Source organism: Scophthalmus maximus, chromosome 5 (assembly GCF_022379125.1).
Source record: "Scophthalmus maximus strain ysfricsl-2021 chromosome 5, ASM2237912v1, whole genome shotgun sequence".
Classification (NCBI taxonomy): domain Eukaryota; kingdom Metazoa; phylum Chordata; class Actinopteri; order Pleuronectiformes; family Scophthalmidae; genus Scophthalmus; species Scophthalmus maximus.
Genome location: NC_061519.1, coordinates 25,785,001 through 25,805,591, shown reverse-complemented (window position 1 = coordinate 25,805,591; position 20,591 = coordinate 25,785,001). Strand labels below are relative to the sequence as shown.

Here is a 20,591-nt window from a genome sequence, read left to right as displayed (position 1 = left end):
TTCATTCATTATACATGGCCGCTGCACGACCGTCCACTTTGTGCAAATCACTGTTTCTTACCCATCTGCCCTGCGTGTACGACACATCTGTTCAGAAAATGGGATTCCAACTGTAACTCATTAATACTCTGGATATCTTATGTAAGGAAACGCTGGACTTTCTCTTCTCCCGTAAAAATGTACAGTGAAATACATAAAACACGATAGTGCTTAAAACCTGTAAACAGGCCATGATAGCTTCAGAATTTTGTGGGTTTTTCTCACTTCAAGCAAAACCACGACCTTATTTGCCGCGAACAAAAGAGTAGTTTCCCACAAAGATCAGCCTGTTGCAACCCAGGTAGAGGCAACGGCAGCTGCGGTTTGAACGACGGAGTTTTAGGGCCACATCGAGGGGGAAAAAAAGAAAATTATTAACGTTAATGTCATTTTATCCATGTGAGACGTTTATTAAACGCTTTTGCTCTTCCGACATTTCTCCACTGAAATAACACAGACACCAAACGAAGGACTTTAATCTCATAACGATTACGATTTTATTTCTTGCAATGTTAGGACTTTTGTTCTTGTAATAGCAGGCGACGACTTTATTCTCGTAATTTTACGACTTTATTCCAATGAGTTTTTACGACGTTATTCTCAAAGTCCCAAGGCGTAGTTTTCAACAGAGCCGCTCTGGCAGTCCCCGCTTGCTTCCGGCCTCTACGCTAAGCTATGAGCGTCTTCCTCGGCTGAGGCGTGGGATGTGACAGGAGTTATTCCCAGGGCCTCATTTGTTTGCTCCTCGTGTTAACGTCGGCTGGCGCAGGGGTTTTTGATTTGACTCGGAGCCAAGCGCCTCTGAGACTCGCTCACTGCAGCTCCCTCCCCTCCCCATCTCCATCTCCCTCTCCTGAATCTTTCGACGTCTCTCGGATGAATCAGCCCGAAGTCGAGACAGGTAACACCTTCGTCAGGATCCTTGACATTAATGCCGAGGCTACTTAGCATCGTTAGCAAGTTTTTAATTCTTTTTTTCTTCCTTCGCTCTAATGAGAAAAACGACCATTTCGGGTCAAATATTCGACGCCGAGAAAATACTTCAGCCGAAACCCGGACAGGTGTTTCATTTGACTTACAGCTCGGAGCTGCGAGCGTTGCGTCACGTCGTGAATGTTATGATTCATGCAGGTTGTGTAGAAGAAGGAATTTTTTAACGTTTCTTTTTTTTTCCCCCTTTTCACCGTCTGAAGGTCGATTTCTACCACTGACCTCCTGGAAAATTGTTTTTTGTGATGGCTTCGGGGCATATGTGTTTGTGTGTGTGTATGCGTGCGCGTGTGTGTGTGTGTGTGTGTGCGTGTGTGTGTGTGTGTGCGTGTGTGTGTGTGTGTTTGTGTGTGTGTGTGAAAACGACCACAGCCTTGTACAACATTCAGTCGGAGCTTGATGCCCCGGGGATTTCAAGGGGAAGAGCCTGAACATTACTCATGAGCCAATAGCACATGGGGATATGCTAGGGTCAAAGGTCGCAGGAAGCTGAGGTCCGGTCACAATCCACAACTGATGACGGACACACACCTCGCTGGAGGTCTGCACGTCTGCACGGAGGGTTTCTGTAGTTTAGAGTGTACGGAGATCTGCTTTTGTTTTTCTAACGTTTTAATTAAAGTCTGCACAGGAAATAAACCCAATTATATTTGATATGCTATCATACGTAAATGTATTCACCTCACTCTGGACTTTGATTGACACCATCGATAGGAACTTTGAAGACATGTGGAAAAATCTGCGACACTTAGAAAATGGAGGATGAGAGAAGGTCATATATTAAAGCTGCAGTGTGTAATATTTAGAAGAAGTTATTCACAGGAATTGAATATATTGTCCATAACTATCCATAACTGGTGCTATCCATCCATAATCTATACCGCTTTCTCCTCTAAGGGTCGTGGAGCCAAGCCCATGGGCTTACACCCTGGACAGGTCACCAGGCATTGACTTTTGTCCCATGACTAAACTTCATATCTCTTCATGTACAGTGCACATTTGTCTTCTCCACCAGCTTCACTCATGCTTCCGTCTTGTCGGACCGGCCAGGCATCAGCCCCCCGCCCGCAGCCCTCAGCTACATCGCCCTCTTTGCCTCCTCGGCCTCCTCCCCGATGAACAGCTCAACTCACCTCATCACTTGAACCTGTGTTCTGGGTTTGAGTTCACCCGTTCAACGGGTCACAGATTCTAAAATCACGAGTATTTTGATTTTTTTTATGGCTAAATCTAATCTGCAGAGTGTAATTGGATGAGGTCACGCACTGCACGCTCAATACACCACAAGCTGTTGTGGTCTGATTTTTCTTCTTCTTCCTTTTTTTTTTTTTCGCAAAGTCGTGACTTTTGTAAACTTTCATAAACTTTGACGAAATGTCAAAATTGATTTTTTTCCCAATCATTACGGCAATGATTAGCCTCCGTGCACAATCTGATTTCCGCCCCAAAGGAAGAGAAAAGAGAAAATTCTGAATTCTCCGCCCGACCACCCACTTCAGGTGTGGAGGGTGTGTGTGCCAGCTCGCCACGCCGGCCTGTCCACACGCTCATCCCACATGTTGTCATGTGCCGATCAGGCCGCCCCCCCCCCCCCCCCCCCTTTCCTTGGCCAAAGCGGATCCTGTCGTCGCCCCCAGGGTCGGGGGTGCAAGATAACCCGCCATGTGGTCCAGCTGTTACCGGCGCTCAGCGGAACCCACAATGGCTGCCTTTGTGCTGCGAGCGGAGTGGGAGGGTTGCGCTCGCAGCGTCTTAAGCCCTTCCTCGAGACCGCGGGGGTTGCGTCAGCGGTGCACAGCTGCGGCCGCCGCGCGGAGACGGACAAACTGTGTTTGTATGTTTTATATTGTCAAAGAAATTATTGTACTATGCTTATTGATTATAAGTCAGAAGTGCTGATGTCACAGCCGGTTTCAACTAGATCTCTTTCGGTGTGACGATACCTCATATGTGACATCATCATCATCATCATCATCATCATCATCATCTTGCCTTTGATAGTTCAGGTCCCATCCTGGATTTATTCTGGGACATCCAGACCCTTTTCTTTCTTCTTTTTTTTACCCCCCAGCAAGTTGTATGATATTTTTAGTTTCGCTCCTGTAGCGCTGGCAGCACAACAAAGTGATTTTAAGCCAGATTTCGTTCAATGTAAAATTACACATGGCGGGCACAGTTTCATGTTGGAGCCCGTTTTAAGATGGTGGACTCGGGGGGGGGGGTGTCTCACTCTGTCACGGCATCACAAACCGTCAACTCCAACAGAAACCCATTTGGAAAGGATGCAAGATCACCAACAAACCTGCGTGCTGTATTGCTTCACCTTCAGTGTGTGTGTGTGCGTGTGTGTGTGTGTGTGTGTGTGTGTGTGTGTGTGAGAGAGTAAACTGGTATGTTTCATATTTGCAGAAAAGATGGAGCAAGTGTGACATGAGAACTTGACGGGGATGTGGACTGGATCCCTGAAGAGCGTGTGTGTGCGTGCGTGTGTGTGTGTATGTGTGTGTGCGTGTGTGTGTGTGTGTTAACGTGAGCACATTTGCGCACAAGACAGACAGGCCACAACTGCCGACATGAGAAATGGGTGTCGAGCGAGGACAATTTGATTAGCGAGCTGGAGAGATACCAGCGTCTGATTTAACTCATTTCTAAATAGGAACAGCCAAGTTAAACACACACACGCACACACACACACACACACTCTGTCATGACAATGTTACGTTAACTTTCTGATTTCACACGCACACACACACAATCTATAGCAGCAAAAATGGGAATTTGCCTCCGGACGGCGGCGGCCAGATGAAATGGACAGATACTCCTAAGTGGATAACAAACCCGGTGCCATGTCTAATCAAACCTTCACTCCAAAAAAATAAATATATAAAAATCACGAACAGTGACATTCAAACAAATGGGTTAATTACTTTTTGAAAAAACCCCGGCACTTAAACACATTTGTTTCCTTTGAGCGGAGTCGCGAAGTTCCCGTCGAGGGGTCGCCGGGGCCCGTGAGATTCACTCTAAATGTAAATAAGTGGCGTTTCAACTCGGCGGGTTGACCACGCGCTCCTCCTGCGCGGGAGATAGACCGGGGTCGCCCGTCCCCCCACGGGGGGCAGGTCCCTAATTAACCCCGAAAGCGGCGCCGCTTCTCCTTCTTCCTCCTGATGTACGATAGAGATGGCGGCGAGCGTAGGTGGTGTTCAGATAAAAGTGCTCGTTAAGAGTTTAAAGTGAAAACAAAACAAGCTGATCAGACGCCAACGAAAGGAAGAAGAATAAGAAAGCAGGATCTGGAAACTTCTTCCTCCGTCTGGTCCAGCGAATGAATCCCTCTGTGGGTGATCAGCGAGCGGTCGGGGCGATGAGCAGCGAGAGACGCGAAGAGACGCGGGTGACGGAGACGCAGGTGACGGGGATCCACGGGTGCAGCGATGCATACGGGTTGTGTCCTAACCTGCCGAGACACCATTCCTCCACCTGGCGCAATCTAAATTGCATCAGCGAAGCCGCGAGGCCGTCGCCGTGGAAATGTCCGATCGGCGGCTGAGATAAGAACAAAGAGGGGAGCTTGATGTGGTGGGGGCGGACCGTAATAAATGTCCTGCGACTCTTCACTCGGTCACGAGAGGACCCGCGTGGAAGGTGTGGGAAGGACGGACGGAGAGGACGGAGAGGACGGACGGAGAGGACGGACGGACGGGGAGGACGGAAGGAGAGGACGGACGGAGAGGACGGACAGAGAGGACGGACGGAAGGAGAGGACGGACGGGGAGGACGGACGGGAGGACGGGGAGGACGGGAAGCGGGATGGAGAGGACGGACGGGGAGGACGGACGGAGAGGACGGACGGGGAGGACGGACGGAGAGGACGGACGGACGGGAAGCGGGATGAGAGGACGGACGGGGAGGAGGGATGGAGAGGACGGACGGGGAGGACGGGGAGGACGGAAGGAGAAGACGGACGGAGAGGACGGACGGGGAGGACGGGAAGCGGGATGAGAGGACGGACGGGGAGGAGGGATGGAGAGGACGGACGGGGAGGACGGACGGAGAGGACGGGGAGGACGGACGGACGGAGAGGACGGACGGACGGAGAGGAGGGACAGAGAGGACAGACGGGGAGGACGGATGGGGAGGACGGACGGAGAGGACGGGGTAGGACGGACGAGGAGGACGGACAGGGAGGAAAAACGGAGAGGACGGACGGACGGAAGGAGAGGACGGACGGGGAGGAGGGATGGGGAGGAAGGACGGGGAGGACGGAAGGAGAAGACGGACGGAGAGGACGGACGGGGAGGACGGACGGAGAGGACGGACGGGGAGGAAGGACGGGGAGGACGGAAGGAGAAGACGGACGGAGAGGACGGACGGGGAGGACGGACGGAGAGGACGGACGGGGAGGACGGACGGAGAGGAGGGACAGAGAGGACAGACGGGGAGGACGGATGGGGAGGACGGACGGAGAGGACGGGGTAGGACGGACGAGGAGGACGGACGGGGAGGAAAAACGGAGAGGACGGACGGAAGGAGAGGACGGACGGGGAGGAGGGATGGAGAGGACGGACGGGGAGGACGGACGGACGGAGAGGACGGACGGGGAGGACGGGGAGGACGGGAAGCGGGATGGAGAGGACGGACGGGGAGGACGGACAGAGAGGACGGACGGGGAGGACGGACGGAGAGGACGGGGGAGGACAGAGGGAGAGGACGGACGGGGAGGACGGACAGACGGAGAGGACGGACGGGGAGGAGGGATGGAGAGGACGGACGGGGAGGACGGACGGACGGAGAGGACGGACGGGGAGGACGGGAAGCGGGATGGAGAGGACGGACGGGGAGGACGGACAGAAGGAGAGGACGGACGGGGAGGACGGATGGGGAGGACGGACGGGGAGGACGGACGGAGAGGACATACGGAAGGAGAGGACGGACGGGGAGGACGGAAGGAGAGGACGGACAGAGAGGATGGACGGGACGGACGGGGAGGACGGGAAGCGGGATGGAGAGGACGGACAGAGAGGACGGACGGACGGAGAGGATGGACGGGGAGGACGGACGGAGAGGAGGGACAGAGGACGGACGGAGAGGAGGGACAGAGAGGACGGACGGGGAGGACGGACGGAGAGGAGGGACAGAGAGGACGGACGGGGAGGGCAGAGAGGACGGACGGACGGGGAGGGCGGACGGAGAGGACCGACGGGGAGGACGGGGAGGACGGGAAGCGGGATGGAGAGGACTGACGGAGAGGACGGACGGAGAGGACGGACGAAGAGGACGGACGGAAGGAGAGGACGGACGGGGAGGACGGATGGGGAGGACGGACGAAGAGGACGGACGGAGAGGACGGACGGAAGGAGGGGACGGACGGGGAGGACGGATGGGGAGGACGGACGGAGAGGACGGATGGAGAGGACGGACGGGGAGGATGGACGGAGAGGATGGACGGACGGAGAGGACGGACGGGGAGGACGGGAAGCGGGAGCGCTGAGGGCTTTGTCAGGTTGTTGCTGCACAAACAGAATGCGGGAAAACCTAAATATTCAAATCAAGACAGACGCCGTGACTGAGCAAAGAATGTAGGTTGGATGGTGTGTTCACGCCAAACACGGAGGAACATTTCCGTCCGATGCGGTGACATGACAAGGACGCAAAACGCCGGAGACGGGGGGAGGAGATAAACACATACTGTACAGTATTCCCTATCTATTGCACATTTTCAATTCCTTTAGCTTCTCTCTCCCGTGTGGTTTTGCCTTACTCTTACTTTTGCACTATTTAGAATGAGATTGCTTTTAGTTATGAAAAGTGCTCTATAAATGAAATTTATTATTATTATTATTATTATTATTATTATTTTATTATTATTGTACATATATATACAGCTGTTTTCAGACATGAACTCCGGACAGTTTCTGGAGTTTTCCGGGAGGCGAAGGAGGCGGCAGGAGATTGTCCACGTCCGATAACGGCAGGTCTTTTTCCAGAACATTCAGGCGACAGGTGGCGTCTAAGGTAGAGAACCGACTTGTTCACCTGGAATCCTTACAAAGATCTTCCTGCTGTCTTCTCACGAGGGCTCACTCACACGTTTTTTCCAAAAACCTTGCTAGGGGCCTGGCGGGAAAAGGTTTTTCGGAGCAACATGTGCGTTCTTGTGTGCGGCCCATCCATCCATCCATCCATCCATCCATCCATCCATCCATCCATCCATCCATCGTCTACCGCTCAATCCACTTAGGGGCCCCGGGGGGCTGGAGCCAATCCCAGCTGACATTGGGCGAGAGGCGGGGTTCACCCTGGACAGGTCTCCAGCCTATCACAGGGCCACATACAGAGACGGACAACCATTCACTCTCACATTCACACCTACGGTCAATTTAGAGTCTCTGATGAACCTGACCCCATTCTGCATGTCTCTGGACTGCGGGAGGAAGCCGGAGACTCCGAACCCAGAACCTTCTTGCTGTGAGGTGACAGCGCTAACCACTTCACCACGTGACGTCAGTGCCTGTCTGAAAAGCAGCTCATGACCCTCGACACGCTCCCCACAAAACAATTATTCAGTTTTAACGTTTCATCCATTTGCACTACATAAATATATACTAACGCGTATCGGTCGCAGCGGTCGTACGCAACAAAGTGGAGTTGTGCGGCGAGTGTGTGAACTGTGGATTACCTCTGCTCTCCTCGGTGCCGCCGCGAGAAAACAGATCCCCACCGCCTTCCCGAGCCAAAATTAATTAGAGAGTTCCTCCTCGCCAGCGTTTGATGACGCTTAGTTGTGATCTCTCCGCAGCCCCGTTCAGCCGCCTCTGACGTTCCCTTAAGTGGGGCTCTTATTCCCCAAATGTTCCCATTAAATCTACAGTGCGGATAATCAGAGCTGTTGCGGCCTGCAACGTTTCGAGAGGCCACGACTGTGGATCGGAGACGGATAATGAGGGACGCGAAAAGGAGAAAATGACACACAGAGGATTCTCTTCCTTTTAATCATCTTGTCTGACTCCACGTGGATCCCCCCCCCCCCCACCCCCCCGAGGCTGCATCCACACTAAACACATCCACTGTTGCGACGCCTGCGCCCGGCGTCCGCACTGCTGCGGAGTCGCCCCCCGTCTGATTTGGAAAAACTCTCAGGTTGTGTTTGTAGTCGGGATGGGGACGACACCAACTCTCCTGATTATGTCGGATCTCAACTTGTGCTGACTGTACGTTGACCCCGCCGTCCTCGCTGCTCCGGAGTTTTGGAGCGCCTCCAACGGAGAAGTTTGAAAGTTTGACGCTGCTCGTCCCGTTCTAGTCTGAAAACTTCCCGGGCTGCAGGTGAAAAAGTCGGAGACGCTTTGGAAACGGCGACGCCGTCACTTCCCGGTGGGTTTTTCTTCGTCGGTCGAGGCTCGACGACCGGCGGCGAGGGGCAAAACGTCGTGACGTTGTTTGACCTCCAGTTCCACCATCGAAACTCCCTGCTCTTCACCGTCGTTGTTTTCTTCGTTTTTTTTTTTTTTGCTCGGCAGTTGGTTGCTTAGTTACAGAAAATACGACAATCTGCTTCCCGTGTCCGCGGGTGATGTACGTTGTCAGCGGCGTTCGTACGGACGGGGATTCGTTCGGATGCTCGCCTGGACAGGAAATAATCGTTTCAGTTTCAAAATGAAGACGCACACGTTCCCTTGACAACCGGCTGCAGAGTGGACGACCCGCTTCCCGTCGACAAGTGTACGCCATGGCTCGTGTCGGATATGGAGACCGTCATGTAGAGATCAACTTCCTGTTTTTAAAACGCTATTTTTGTTTTTTTTAAAACGTACCTCGGATCTTCAGACGAGGAGATTTGCGTCGTGGAGAACGCTCAACGTTGGTACTTTGTCCGCGTTAGAAGTGTGTAAACGCTGTGACACAGCTGCCTGAAAGGACACGTGTGCGTATGCACATCGTGTTCCCACAGAGAACACAGCTTGCAGGAGCGCATTGTGATTTATTGCATCAGCGGCGGCGGCGCTCTCTCTCTCTCTCTCTCACACACACACACACACACACACACACACACACCGTTCAGTGGACTTTCCTCTCAGCGGGGTTCCCCTCTCCCTCGGCACTGAGCCGACACACACACACACACACACACACCGCAGAGCGCTGACAGCAACACGCTGATGTCTGTGTCGCGGCTTCCCTCCCTCCGCCTCCCGCTCCGTCTCGTGCTTCTGCGCTTTACAATACGCAAAATCCCGAACCAGTGGAAAATGGATGGATCCGTGGAAATACGTTTGGGAATTTAGAGCTTTTCTCGTACTGTTTGAGGCAGCGATGCTGTATGTCTTCGCCAATGAGAAGAGACGGGGAGAGACAGACATACTCCAGGTTTAAACTCTAGGCTTCACCTTTGACCCTTCAAATCAACAACTGGTTATGAACAGACGGACAGATGCGTCCAGGTGGTTGTGGTTACGGCATCTGTTTAAGCGAGGATTCCCTCCATGAGAGGTCGGGATTTCACGCTCAGCCGCACTAAATCCTTTCAAAGATGCTGCAGCTCTTGATGGATAGCTCCCCCGCCCCCCCCCCACACACACACACACACACACACAGACGTGAACATGGCTACAGCGGCGGCAGGCGAGGTCATCGCTCCGTTCCGACGGGGCCGTGCAGCCGGCCGGCGGCTCGTTGGACTGCGCTGCCCCGAGGGCTCGGCTCCCCCCCTGAGACGCGACGAGGGGACGTGGACCGGATCCCTGAAGAGTGTGTGTGTGTGTGTGTGTGTGTGTGTGTGTGTTTGGGAGAGAGAGAGAGAGAGAAAAGACAGTGAGAAATAGAGATGTGGACGGCGAGGAAGGAAACGTTCCGGCCGTCCTCAGCGAGCACACAAAAAAACCATTCATAGTCTTGGCTGTCTGGTGTGTGTGTGTGTGTGTGTGTGTGTGTGTGTTTGTACTGACGTATAAAGTCTTTATGTGCGACTGTATTTGTGTGTAAGTTTCAGCGACGCCTCACAAACTCGACCCCGACGATTTCCGACGAGAGGAATCCCGGGGTTGTGAGTGGCATTAAAAAAAAAATCCATTTCACCCTCCACCGATATTTGGATTTCACTCGCAACAACTATAAAATAAATCTATGAAAAGAATCCATCAGCCAGAGAGTAAGACGAGACGTACGTCGTCAACTGGCCCCAAATCGCCAAAAACAAGCCGTTCACATGAGCGACCTCGTTGATGGTTCAATTAATCTGATTGATTATGTTTGGTCCTTGGCACTGCGTCCGCCCTGGATGATGCCGCACCTTTCACTATCGAAACGTGTTCGACCGCAATTGAGTTTCCCCACAAAAAATGTACGTTTGTGGTTGGAATGTAATCCTGACATCGCAATTAATGCTCCCCGCATTCTATTAACGACAGCGACGATCTTTCCCCGACCTTGAACAAGTGTTTTTGGTCTCCCAAGCCGAACCGTACCAAACCACACCTCCGCTGCCGCGTGCAGATATCGGAGAAAGTGACTGTTCTGGTGACGCGGCTGCCAGTCAATGAGGAAAAAGCAGAATCATGAGGTAGAATTGGAGCCACGGTACTTTCGCATCATCCACTGAAGTTCTTCTGACACGTTTCTACTTCACGGGATTAATCGAGTCAGACATTTGAGACTTTGACTTGTTTGATTTTGATCTAATTATTAATTGTCTGTAGCAGAGACACCTACAAAATTCTCCTCCTTCGAGCCGGAATTGAACCAGCGACCTAAGGATGTCAGCAACATTCTGCTCTCCTACAGTCCTCCGCTCTACCAACTGAGCTATCGAAGGCTTGCTTGATGGATTTACTGTATAAATTAAAATCCTTGGGATGGTTGAGACAAAAACGAGAAAATCTGCCTGTTTTATTTGTGTGATGCGCATTCTCTGTAATTGCTACACCTACAAAAGATTACTGAGTTCCACTAAACAGCGACCAGATGTCAACACCTGGAATCAACATCTGCTCACCATGTGGTGGAACGAGGGAATAGGCCTCAACTGGCCATGACACTGCTTGTCAATCAACTGTCCCATTTCTTCTGAGCCTCTGGAAACGGAAGGGATTCTTCACGTGCCTGATTGTAACGGTGACGTCAATGAGTTTCTCTGTGATGTTCTGTGGTCCTTACAATGTAAAGTGCCTTGAGACGAAGTATGTTGTGACTTGGCGCTATACAAATGAAATTAAATTGGTTGGTTATGCTTGGTGTTGGTAGAGGCAATGTACTGGCACCAGGGTTTGCGTACCAGTGCGGGAATGCATGGTGGATACAGTACCAGAATATTGGCTATTGGTCAATATTGGCTATTGACCTAAAGAACTTCAACTCTGTAACAGCACCACCCACAAAACCTTTCTCCTTCGAGCCGGAATTGAACCAGCGACCTAAGGATGTCAGCAATGTTTTGCTCTCCTACAGTCCTCCGCTCTACCAACTGAGCTATCGAAGGTTAAAGTTCATGTGTTTGTGACCCTATGATGAAATTATTAACCCTTAGCTGGGTAAAACAAATGTAAACAGTGAATACAAGGCTTCTTATAAGAGCACTCACGTGCCTGATTGTAGCAGTGACTCCGAGGAGGAAATGGACATTTCCAGCACATTGGCTGGTTGGACACTGTAACAGGGACACCTACAAAACACTCCTCCTTCGAGCCGGAATTGAACCAGCGACCTAAGGATATCAGCTAAGCAACACTTCCCTACAGTCCTCCGCTCTACCAACTCCGCTAAAGCTGGGGAACAATAGTCTGTTTGGGTGGGGGAAGAAGAGGAAAGAAGGGGAAAGAAGGGGAAGAGAGGGGGAAGAGAAAAAGGAAGAAAAAGAGAGAAAAAGAAGGGAAATGTGGCTCTCTGGCATTCTCAAAAAGCTGAGGTCCTTGTATAAGTTATTAAGTGATAATTGAAAGGTTCATAATCCTTGGTAAGAGTTGGGTTAAAAAAGCTTGTAACCACTGGGGTTTGATCCGGCAACCTTTGGATCCGTAGCTCCTTCTCAAAGTATTGAAAACAGAACAGATCATTTTTGTATAAATGTCAAAACTACTGCTGGCGAAATAAAGTGCAAATTTATTACGAAATATAAATCTCTATTCTCTCTCACACATATGCAACAAACATTTAACTTTTATGAACCAAAAACTCAGGAAATCACTATATACAATAAATATAAGGAATATACAAATAAGAAAGAGAAACATAAATAAAACTCTGCATACTTTAAAAGGCTACATACAGACAAACTTAAATATCTACTCACACGTGACTATAGCAAACAAAATTAGATCAAATATTTAAATAAAATAAATAGAATAAATAGAATAAATAGAATAAATAGAATAAATAGAATAAATAGAATAAATAAAATAAATAAATACAAATAAATACAAATATAAAACTGTCAAAAGAAAACTCTACATACTTTAGAAGGTCACTTGGAATATGATAAAAATCTAACTTTTTTTCAATCATTTAAAAACTTTTTACACTTAAAGAATGAAACAGATTTATTTTTTTTGTGCCCTCTTCCTCCTCATCTCTTCCATCCACTGGTCAAGGGACATGTTAGCATTTTGGGGACAGTAAATGTACCCATAATATTGACCATGGCCATTGTCTTTGTTCCGGGGCTGGTGGCACTGACTGCATTTATTTTTGTCTGTTGTCCGATTGTATGGCCTACGTGCAGGTGATGGGGTGGGAAGGGGGCCATGAGGGGCAATGGATTTGGCTGCAGGTACTTGTGGGGCCAAAAACACAATTGGGCCAATAGCAGGGCTGGGGTCGATGACAAAAGGGAAGCGGGCAGAGGTAGGCGGAGGTGCTGGCTGAGGAAACAACTGCCTCGGGGCTGGCAATCTCGGGCAGAGAGCCTTCGGGGCATGGAGGTGATGGGCTGGAGCAGCAGACTTCCTCTTGACCACTGCCTGTCCTGCTGTACTTGGTGGCAAGTGGTACTGATGTTGAGGGCCTGGCTGTAGGGGTGCAACAGCGGGGCGTATCTGTACGGGTGGGAGAGGGGCACGAGCTACTGGAATTGCAGGAGGCAAGTTGACCCCTTGCAGCAGAATGTTACTGTCCTGCCTCTTCAGTCGCTTATTGTGCCACTGAATGAGAGTTGTTTGATTAACATCAAACAACTGCAGAGTAGTGCCCTGCATGACTGCACCGTTAGCCAGGACCAGCTGCCTGATTTTGCTGTAGTCCCTGAGAATCAGAGTCCATCTAGTCAGAGCACATTTGCCCTGTTTTTTGGGGCTCTTATATATGCTACATAGTTTGACAAAGATGGACTCTACCAAACGACAACAATCTGGCCACTGAGCAGGGGATCCTGTTGATCCTAAGACACAGCGGGTCATACTCTCTACACCAGGCGTAAATTCAGGTTTCTTTTTGGAACACCTGAAGCGACCTGATGTGAGACGCACCTGGTGGCGTGCAGCGTATGTCACCCGCTGCTGATCATATGGCAGGAGGTTCTGCCACAGGGCTATGATAGTGCTGGCCTGCTGGTTGTTGAGCGTCTGGCCAGTTTCAGTCCTCAGCCCAACCAAGTACTCGGCTAGGCAGTCCACACGCTCCATCCCTGGGACACAACGCTCATCCACAGCCTAGTAAGAGTACATTATAGTGAGAAAAAAAACATAACAGAACCCTAACACATGTGGCATAGTATAAATTGTCACATAATAGACTCACCTGTTGCTGCTCAGGTGCTGCTGGGGTGATGGCTCGTAATCCAGCCATAGCAGTAGCTGTAGCAGCAGGGACAGTGGTTGCGAGTGTGGTTGGGAGAAGAGGACGAACAGAAGCTGAGCCAGTGGTGACAGCTGATAGGCCAGACCTGATTCTTTTTGGAACATCCAAAGGCTGGGAAACAAAAAGGATTAGAAAACAAATAAAAAATCACAATATACGACAAATTAAAAGAGATTATGACACATTATATACAAAAGCACTTACAAGCTGTTGTTGAGGTGCAGCATGAGTGATGGGAGGTGATGCCGAAGGACCAGCAGTTGCAGCAGGAGGGACAGTAGCTTGGAATCTGGTAGTAGTTGGGAGCACTACAGGAAGTCTGGAGCCGGCAGGGAGGGCTGATGGGCCGGAGGGCTCGTGAACAATCTAGAAATAAAATGGCATTAAATCAGAGTTTATCTGTTTGGATTATGCATTTATTCATTCATTTATTGAATATATGTGAAATCATTGCCCTTTATTTATGTTACTTTTTCGTTATTGCAATGTTATTAAAAATAAAGATTGCAATGAAACTTTAAGGTCAGATTACCATGAGCTAAATGTAAATTCACTGACATCATATGACAAAAAACATGTGACAAGAATAATTACCACATGTTGCTCAGTCGCTGCTGCAGCGCTACAAGATGCAGTAGGATGGAGAGAGGAGGGAGTTGGAAGGCTGGCTGAGCTGGTGGAGTCGGGTGATGGACCAGAGGACAAGTCCAGCAGCTCAATGGTGGGGTCCAGGCTGAGGCTCAAACCAGAATCCTCAAAGCTCTCAACTTCCAACTCTTCTTCAGTGCCTACATCCTCCAGCATCTGATCAGTCTCCTCCGAGTCAGGATGTACATCCTGCAGGGCCTGGCCTGTCTGGCGGTACAGGTAATCGATACCTATTAGCTCCCCTGAGACAGACAAGAGAATAGAAATAGGAAAATTGGCTTTCAGACAATGCATTAAAAAGTTTATTCTTTTTTATGCATATGAAAAATAACCTCATCACTATGAAAAGCTCAAACTCACCAGTGTAAACGGCCGGTGGCTGAAAAGAGGGGACGAGCTTCCTTCCAAGCACCTTGACACTGTGTGTGTTGACACATTGAACAAGGTCTCCTGAGTAGGTCAGCAAAGCAGGAGGCTTGACTGCCAGAGATGCGGCATGACGGTCCTGGTTCCATCTCTTAAGGCCTTCCAGAAGGTACAGCTGGAAATTCAGGCCGTTGGCACTCGTTCCTTAAGACAGAAGCAGTATGAGAAATAACTATATGATGTTTTTTGTCACTGTTTACAACATAATAATAATAAATTATATTTGTTTCATACTAACCTGGAATGAACCTGTTGAGATGCAGGTGGAAGGACTCGAGCGATGTGGACCCTCTAGCACACCTGTAATTTGGCAGGATGATGCCCTCTTTGGTGGTGGTGCCAGTCTGAGCATACAGGAGTACACCTGGTTCATCCTGGATGCACTTAACGTGCCTCCTCTGGGTTTGCCAGATGTGCTGCATTCTCTCCTGGTCCAAGAGAGGGACACCAAGAAGGTCTCTGCCCTTTTCCCCCATCAGCTCATTTAAGAGGCACTCAATCAGAACAATGGTCTGCTGCTCTCCTCTTGTCCGCCTTCTGCAGTGCCGGGCCAGTTCATCCTTGGTAATGTGCTGGTCTACCATTTTCTCAGTGATGCCAGGGACACCTTCGCGTTTCAACTGTTCCCTCTTTGCTCGCCGCACCAAGGCAACATCTTCACTGTCCCACTCAAAAATGCAGCATGACAGCTTTGCCATGAAGATGGGGTACAAAGGATGTGCATCCTTTGTACACCCCGATGCCAGTCGCCGCATGAAATGGTATATATCCAGTTTCACAACCAGGTCTGGCCATCCACCAAATCTTTGCTGCAATTTAGTCTGCCCTCTGCCCTCCAGACAACAGTCACAGTCTACATAAAGTAGCTGAGGAGGGGTCACACTAGCATTGCTGTACCTGCGGATGAGGTCAGCTACCATAATGTCCAGAGCGGGACCCTCCTGAGCAGTCAGGACACTGATGAGGATTTGGCCCACCTCGTTGCTCACAGATGTAAGCCACAAGGCGGTCCCCTTGGCAAGGCCCGACAGCTTCTTAGTGATCTGTAATCACACATAAAGGTCAGTTGGTGATTAAATAAATCGGAAATGTGTAATGCTTGTATAATAGTACTATGTTTCTTTGTTTTTAAATAAAGCATTCAATTCATATTTCACAAATGTACTTCTAATGTAATAATTGTAATGTACAGTGTATTCTACTGCATTGTAGAATACTACAGCATTCACAGTTAAAAATATGTACTTTTTTCGTGGAGTCCATTTTCAGGATACTGCCAAAGGTAGATGTTATGCTGGCCTTGATGTGTTCAAGCCTGCTCAGGATGTCTCTGCCATAAACAGCCAGCATCCACCTGTGAGATGGTATGGCTACTGGCTCAGGCGGCTCCTGGAACTGGACAGGGAGCAGGCATGGCCGGGCAGCAAAGTCCGAGCATGCACCAAGGTACCGGCAGAGTTGCTTAAGCCACTCCTCGCTGTGGTTTTCCCTCAGCTGCTTGACCAAGCGGGAGGAACTGTTACCAAGGGTCCTCTCTCTCAGAAATCTTATGACACGCATGTCACAAGCATATCTGCGTTAAACAAAGGGAAAGAGACAAACAATAAAATCAGCTCATTTGCAGTGTGTTTCAATGACAAAAAAAAAGAGACATAAAATGAATAATCTCAGTTACTCACCTTTGAGTAAGGATTATTCGGAACTCAAGCCTGTGGGCCAAGTCCAGCTGGTCCAAAATGGTTTTGCTGGTGGAAATGTAGCTGGTTTTGCAACCAACTGCGCTGCACCAGAGAGTCTCTGTTATCAACAGGTAATACCTGTCAATATCCAGAACCTGGCGGGCTCTCTTGTGGGCTCCATAGCCTGTGAGATGTTTACCACACACAGGACAGGTAAGCCTGACCTTCCAAAGGTGGTATGGCATCCACACAAGAAGCCGGTGATTGAAAAATCGCTCTGGAGTGGGGATCTGGTGATAAATCAATGCTGGCTCTGGTGGATCATACCAGAGTTTGAGGTCAGAGCGCAGCCGCTGGTGCTTCCACAAAGCTGCTGAAATCCATTTCTGATCTTGAAGAGGAATGGTCTTCAGGAGTTTAGCAGGGAGCCAGCCAGGTGCTGAACCAGCATCAGCCTCCACATTTCCGGCCAACGGAAGAGGGTCAGGAGCAGGATGGGTTGAGGGACCAGCAATAGATGGAGAAGCAACGGCAGGTGCTGAGGTCACAGGGGGGAGAGGAGCAGAGGAGGAACCAGTGGAGGTGGTAGCTGACACTTCCTGATTTGTAAATTAAAATTAAAAAAGGGTTAAATATTATCATTGTTTCCAGTTTAATAAAAGTGGGAGTGAAGACAACAAGTTAATTGAAGTGTTTCTCACAACTCTAGTAGCGGCTGATGGAACCGAGGAAGTGGAGGCCATCGAAGACACAGGAGAAGGAGGAAGAGACAGAGGGGAAACAGTCTGAACGTATCTCCTGGGACTGTGGCCAGGTGACGGGGTCCTCCTCCCTGTGGCGCATGAAACAGTGCTGGACACGGCCGAGGACAACGAAGCGCTACTTGTGGGCTGAGAGAATGAGAGCACAGTTAACAACATTATAAATAAAAAAATGTTATTACCAAAATAGTTATTACAGTAATTAAAACAAGATCATTTCAACATATATTTAACAAATGAAAACGCAAAAAACAAGGAGAGGATGCAGGACATCTTGCAAACCCAGAGGAGGCACGTTAAGTGCATCCAGGATGAACCAGGTGTACTCCTGTATGCTCAGACTGGCACCACCACCAAGGAGGGCATCGTCCTGCCACATGACAGGTGTGCTAGAGGGTCCACATCGCTCGAGTCCTTCCACCTGCATCTCAACAGGTTCATTCCAGGTTAGTATGAAACAAATATAATTTATTATTATTATGTTGTAAACAGTGACAAAAAACATCATATAGTTATTTCTCATACTGCTTCTGTCTTAAGGAACGAGTGCCAACGGCCTGAATTTCCAGCTGTACCTTCTGGAAGGCCTTAAGGGATGGAACCAGGATCGTCATGCCTCCTGCTTTGCTGAGCTCCACAGGAGACCTTGTTCACTGTGTCATAAGCTGTCACTCTCCTTACATTACCTTGTTCACATGCTTCCTAGCCAAATCGAGGTTTGGCGTTAAATTGGCCCCGTGAGACCCACCGAACCGCGGTTTCGTAAACTGATGAGAAGAAAAAATAACGCGAGGTGGATCCTTTTAAAATTAAGATATTCAAATACATTACAAATATAAGTATCAGTATCAGTGCTTCCGCATTACTTACCGATGCCAAAGTCAAAGCGGGCTTACGCACTGTCAGACCAGGTGTTGAAGAGGAGGATCCTGACACTGGTGGCGTTGAGAGTCTTGGTTGTGGTGTCGCTGAGGGAGAGGCAGGTACCGAGCTGGAGGGCTACAGGTTCCAAGAAATGACCATGAAATTTTACTATACAGAATACAACACACACCAACACATCATAATGTTTTGTATGTCATCTGATACCTTCTTTGTATGGAAGCCACAGCTGCATGTCTGTGTCCCTCCAAACAGAGACATTTGTCCCCTCCGCTGCATCGGGCATTTCTCAATCTGTAATATTGTTTGACAGTGAGCTGAGCTGCAGGATTATGGCATGGCTTTAAGTTTAATTATTGTACACATATCACTTTCTTCAAGTATACCTTCAGATACAGATCATGCCACTTTTTCTGACGTGGCGCCGGCCTGTTTCCTGCATCAGAGGGCCAGACCCCAACAGCAGCGAACCGTCGCAGGCGGGACATCCACTCCTCATCACCCATAGCCCTGTGCTTTTTGTCTTTTGAAGCCATCTGACAATAAAAAAAAATATTTTTTTTGTAAATTAGGGTAATTTTGACACATTTGTGCTCCATGTATAATATGTTATTATGCCATGACAAAACATACAAGTTTAGAAAACTTTATAATCAATCATTAATTGATAAAAACCACGAAAAGAAAATGATTTATAGCAGTACGAGGAAAGCTATCTTACTGAACCTCTTAAATAACAGGGAACCGATTCCGGCGGTGGGGGGATGGGCACAGACAGTATAGGAGCCATTTTCGCCAAGATTTTATCTATCAAATTACAGTGACAACAAGTAATGACAGTCACTTTTATCTTAATACTGCAAAACTGTAACCGACGCTGATAAAGACTGTAATGGCCACTACAGTTATGAATGAATTGATAAATTGGTGAATTTAAAAATTCGTAATTCACAACGTATTTAAACTTTTGTTTTAAACCCCTGTTAAAGTCGTTTTTTGTGTGTAATACATATGTTCTAGCTAGCTACGTCACTCGCGACCCGATAAAATGAAACAACTTCGCTGACATCTTACCTTTCGATGATATTCGAGTGTCGTGTCGTCCGGATTCGAAGAGGTAATCGACAACTTCGAATTTCGAGCGCTTCTGTGACTCCCGTAGCGGGGCCACGGTGATTGGCTGTCAGAAGATGGAGAGCGGACACGCCGATTGGCCGACGAAAACATGTGACGTAGCTCAACAGCGGCGAAAGATGGAGATAGACCTCAGCGATTTGCCGTCGAAAAAATGGAAATAACGAGCCGAGATTGGACCGCTCCGGAAAGATGGAGATAGACCTCAGCGATTTGCTGTCTAAAAAATGGAGATAACGAGCCGAGATTGGACCGCTCCGGAAAGATGGAGATAGACGTCAGTTATTGGCTGTCGAAAAGATGGAAATGCCGAGACGTGATTCGACAGGGTTATACAGACTATCCCTCGTCGGGCAGAGCTATCGAAGGGTTACAACAGGGAGTTCACTGTATATAGAAAAAATCCTTGGTGAGCTTGAGAAAAAGTTCCTTTTCTTTTAAGGATGTTTGGGCGCAGAGTGGCTCTCTCAAGGCGAACCATACCATCGTCAGCTGCTCTTGTGATGCGGCCGCTGGTCGACTGTCAGCAGTGTTCTCGTGACATGTACTGTGATGGAATGTAGTTCCACTCCCATCATGTGGCTGTCGGCAGCTACAGACTTGGAAACAAACAAAGTGAATACTCTTTTGTGTCTTCTTTTCAAACGCTGTTTGTGCGTGTGGTGTTCAGAGTTGACGGGGTGTCGTCGCCCCAACGCGTAATCTCGCCTGTCTTCGGTGTGTTTGCCAGACTGTACCTAACTTCCCTAATCAGCTAATGGACTAATAATCCCCCCCCCCCCCAACCCCCCAACCCTGCATTTAGTCCTTTTCGCTGCTAACGAGCCGTACAACAAAGAGGAGAGAATCAGTCAGACGGCTCAATACACACTTAGAGAAGCAAACACACACACACACACACACAGACACACACACACACACACTCGGCTTCTGTCTGCGGGAGAAGCTTGGAGCCTGTCTTCTCTGGAATCGCCAGAAGAGTCGACTGACGACTTCATTTATAACGTCAGTAAACATTTTTCCGGTCTCATTGGTGGAGACGGCGCGATTGACGGCTGGCAGCGTCCAATCGGTGCGCGGCCGCTGGGTTGCGCGACACCCCCGCGGCGGACCCACATTGCACTGCGTTGGATTGGGACGGGGACGCGCACGTATCTGCCAAACGCGGTGACGTGATTTGGCAGCGGCGACGGATCATGAGGTACACTCGCCAAGTTTTTTGTTTTTATTGCAGCGGAGCGTC

At 49.3% G+C, this 20,591-nt stretch overlaps 1 protein-coding gene and 2 non-coding genes across 3 annotated transcripts; all 3 read right to left on the bottom strand.

Moving 5' to 3' along the window:
- Window positions 1-10,750: 10,750 nt before the first annotated feature.
- trnay-gua lies at window positions 10,751-10,843 on the bottom strand. The gene is made up of 2 exons: window positions 10,807-10,843; window positions 10,751-10,786 (listed from the first exon to the last, which is right to left on the bottom strand). It is a non-coding gene; the product is annotated as a tRNA-Tyr (tRNA).
- Window positions 10,844-11,413: 570 nt separating this feature from the next.
- trnay-gua lies at window positions 11,414-11,506 on the bottom strand. The gene is made up of 2 exons: window positions 11,470-11,506; window positions 11,414-11,449 (listed from the first exon to the last, which is right to left on the bottom strand). It is a non-coding gene; the product is annotated as a tRNA-Tyr (tRNA).
- Window positions 11,507-12,106: 600 nt separating this feature from the next.
- LOC118309524 lies at window positions 12,107-17,628 on the bottom strand. The gene is made up of 9 exons (XM_047332180.1): window positions 17,273-17,628; window positions 16,572-17,170; window positions 16,138-16,465; window positions 15,131-15,935; window positions 14,827-15,036; window positions 14,413-14,708; window positions 14,023-14,184; window positions 13,759-13,929; window positions 12,107-13,670 (listed from the first exon to the last, which is right to left on the bottom strand). The coding sequence occupies exons 1-9, from the start codon at window positions 17,489-17,491 to the stop codon at window positions 12,564-12,566; spliced, it is 3,897 nt and encodes a 1,298-aa protein (XP_047188136.1). The 5' UTR covers window positions 17,492-17,628; the 3' UTR covers window positions 12,107-12,563.
- Window positions 17,629-20,591: the final 2,963 nt, after the last annotated feature.

Coding starts and splice junctions, on each gene's coding strand:
- LOC118309524 (XM_047332180.1), bottom strand. CDS start 17,491: ATGTTGTTAACTGTGCTCTCATTCTCTCAGCCCACAAGTAGCGCTTCG. Junction 14,185..14,412: donor CAGCGACTGAGCAACATGTG/GTAATTATTCTT, acceptor TTTTATTTCTAG/ATTGTTCACGAGCCCTCCGG. Junction 13,671..13,758: donor CAGCACCTGAGCAGCAACAG/GTGAGTCTATTA, acceptor TACTCTTACTAG/GCTGTGGATGAGCGTTGTGT.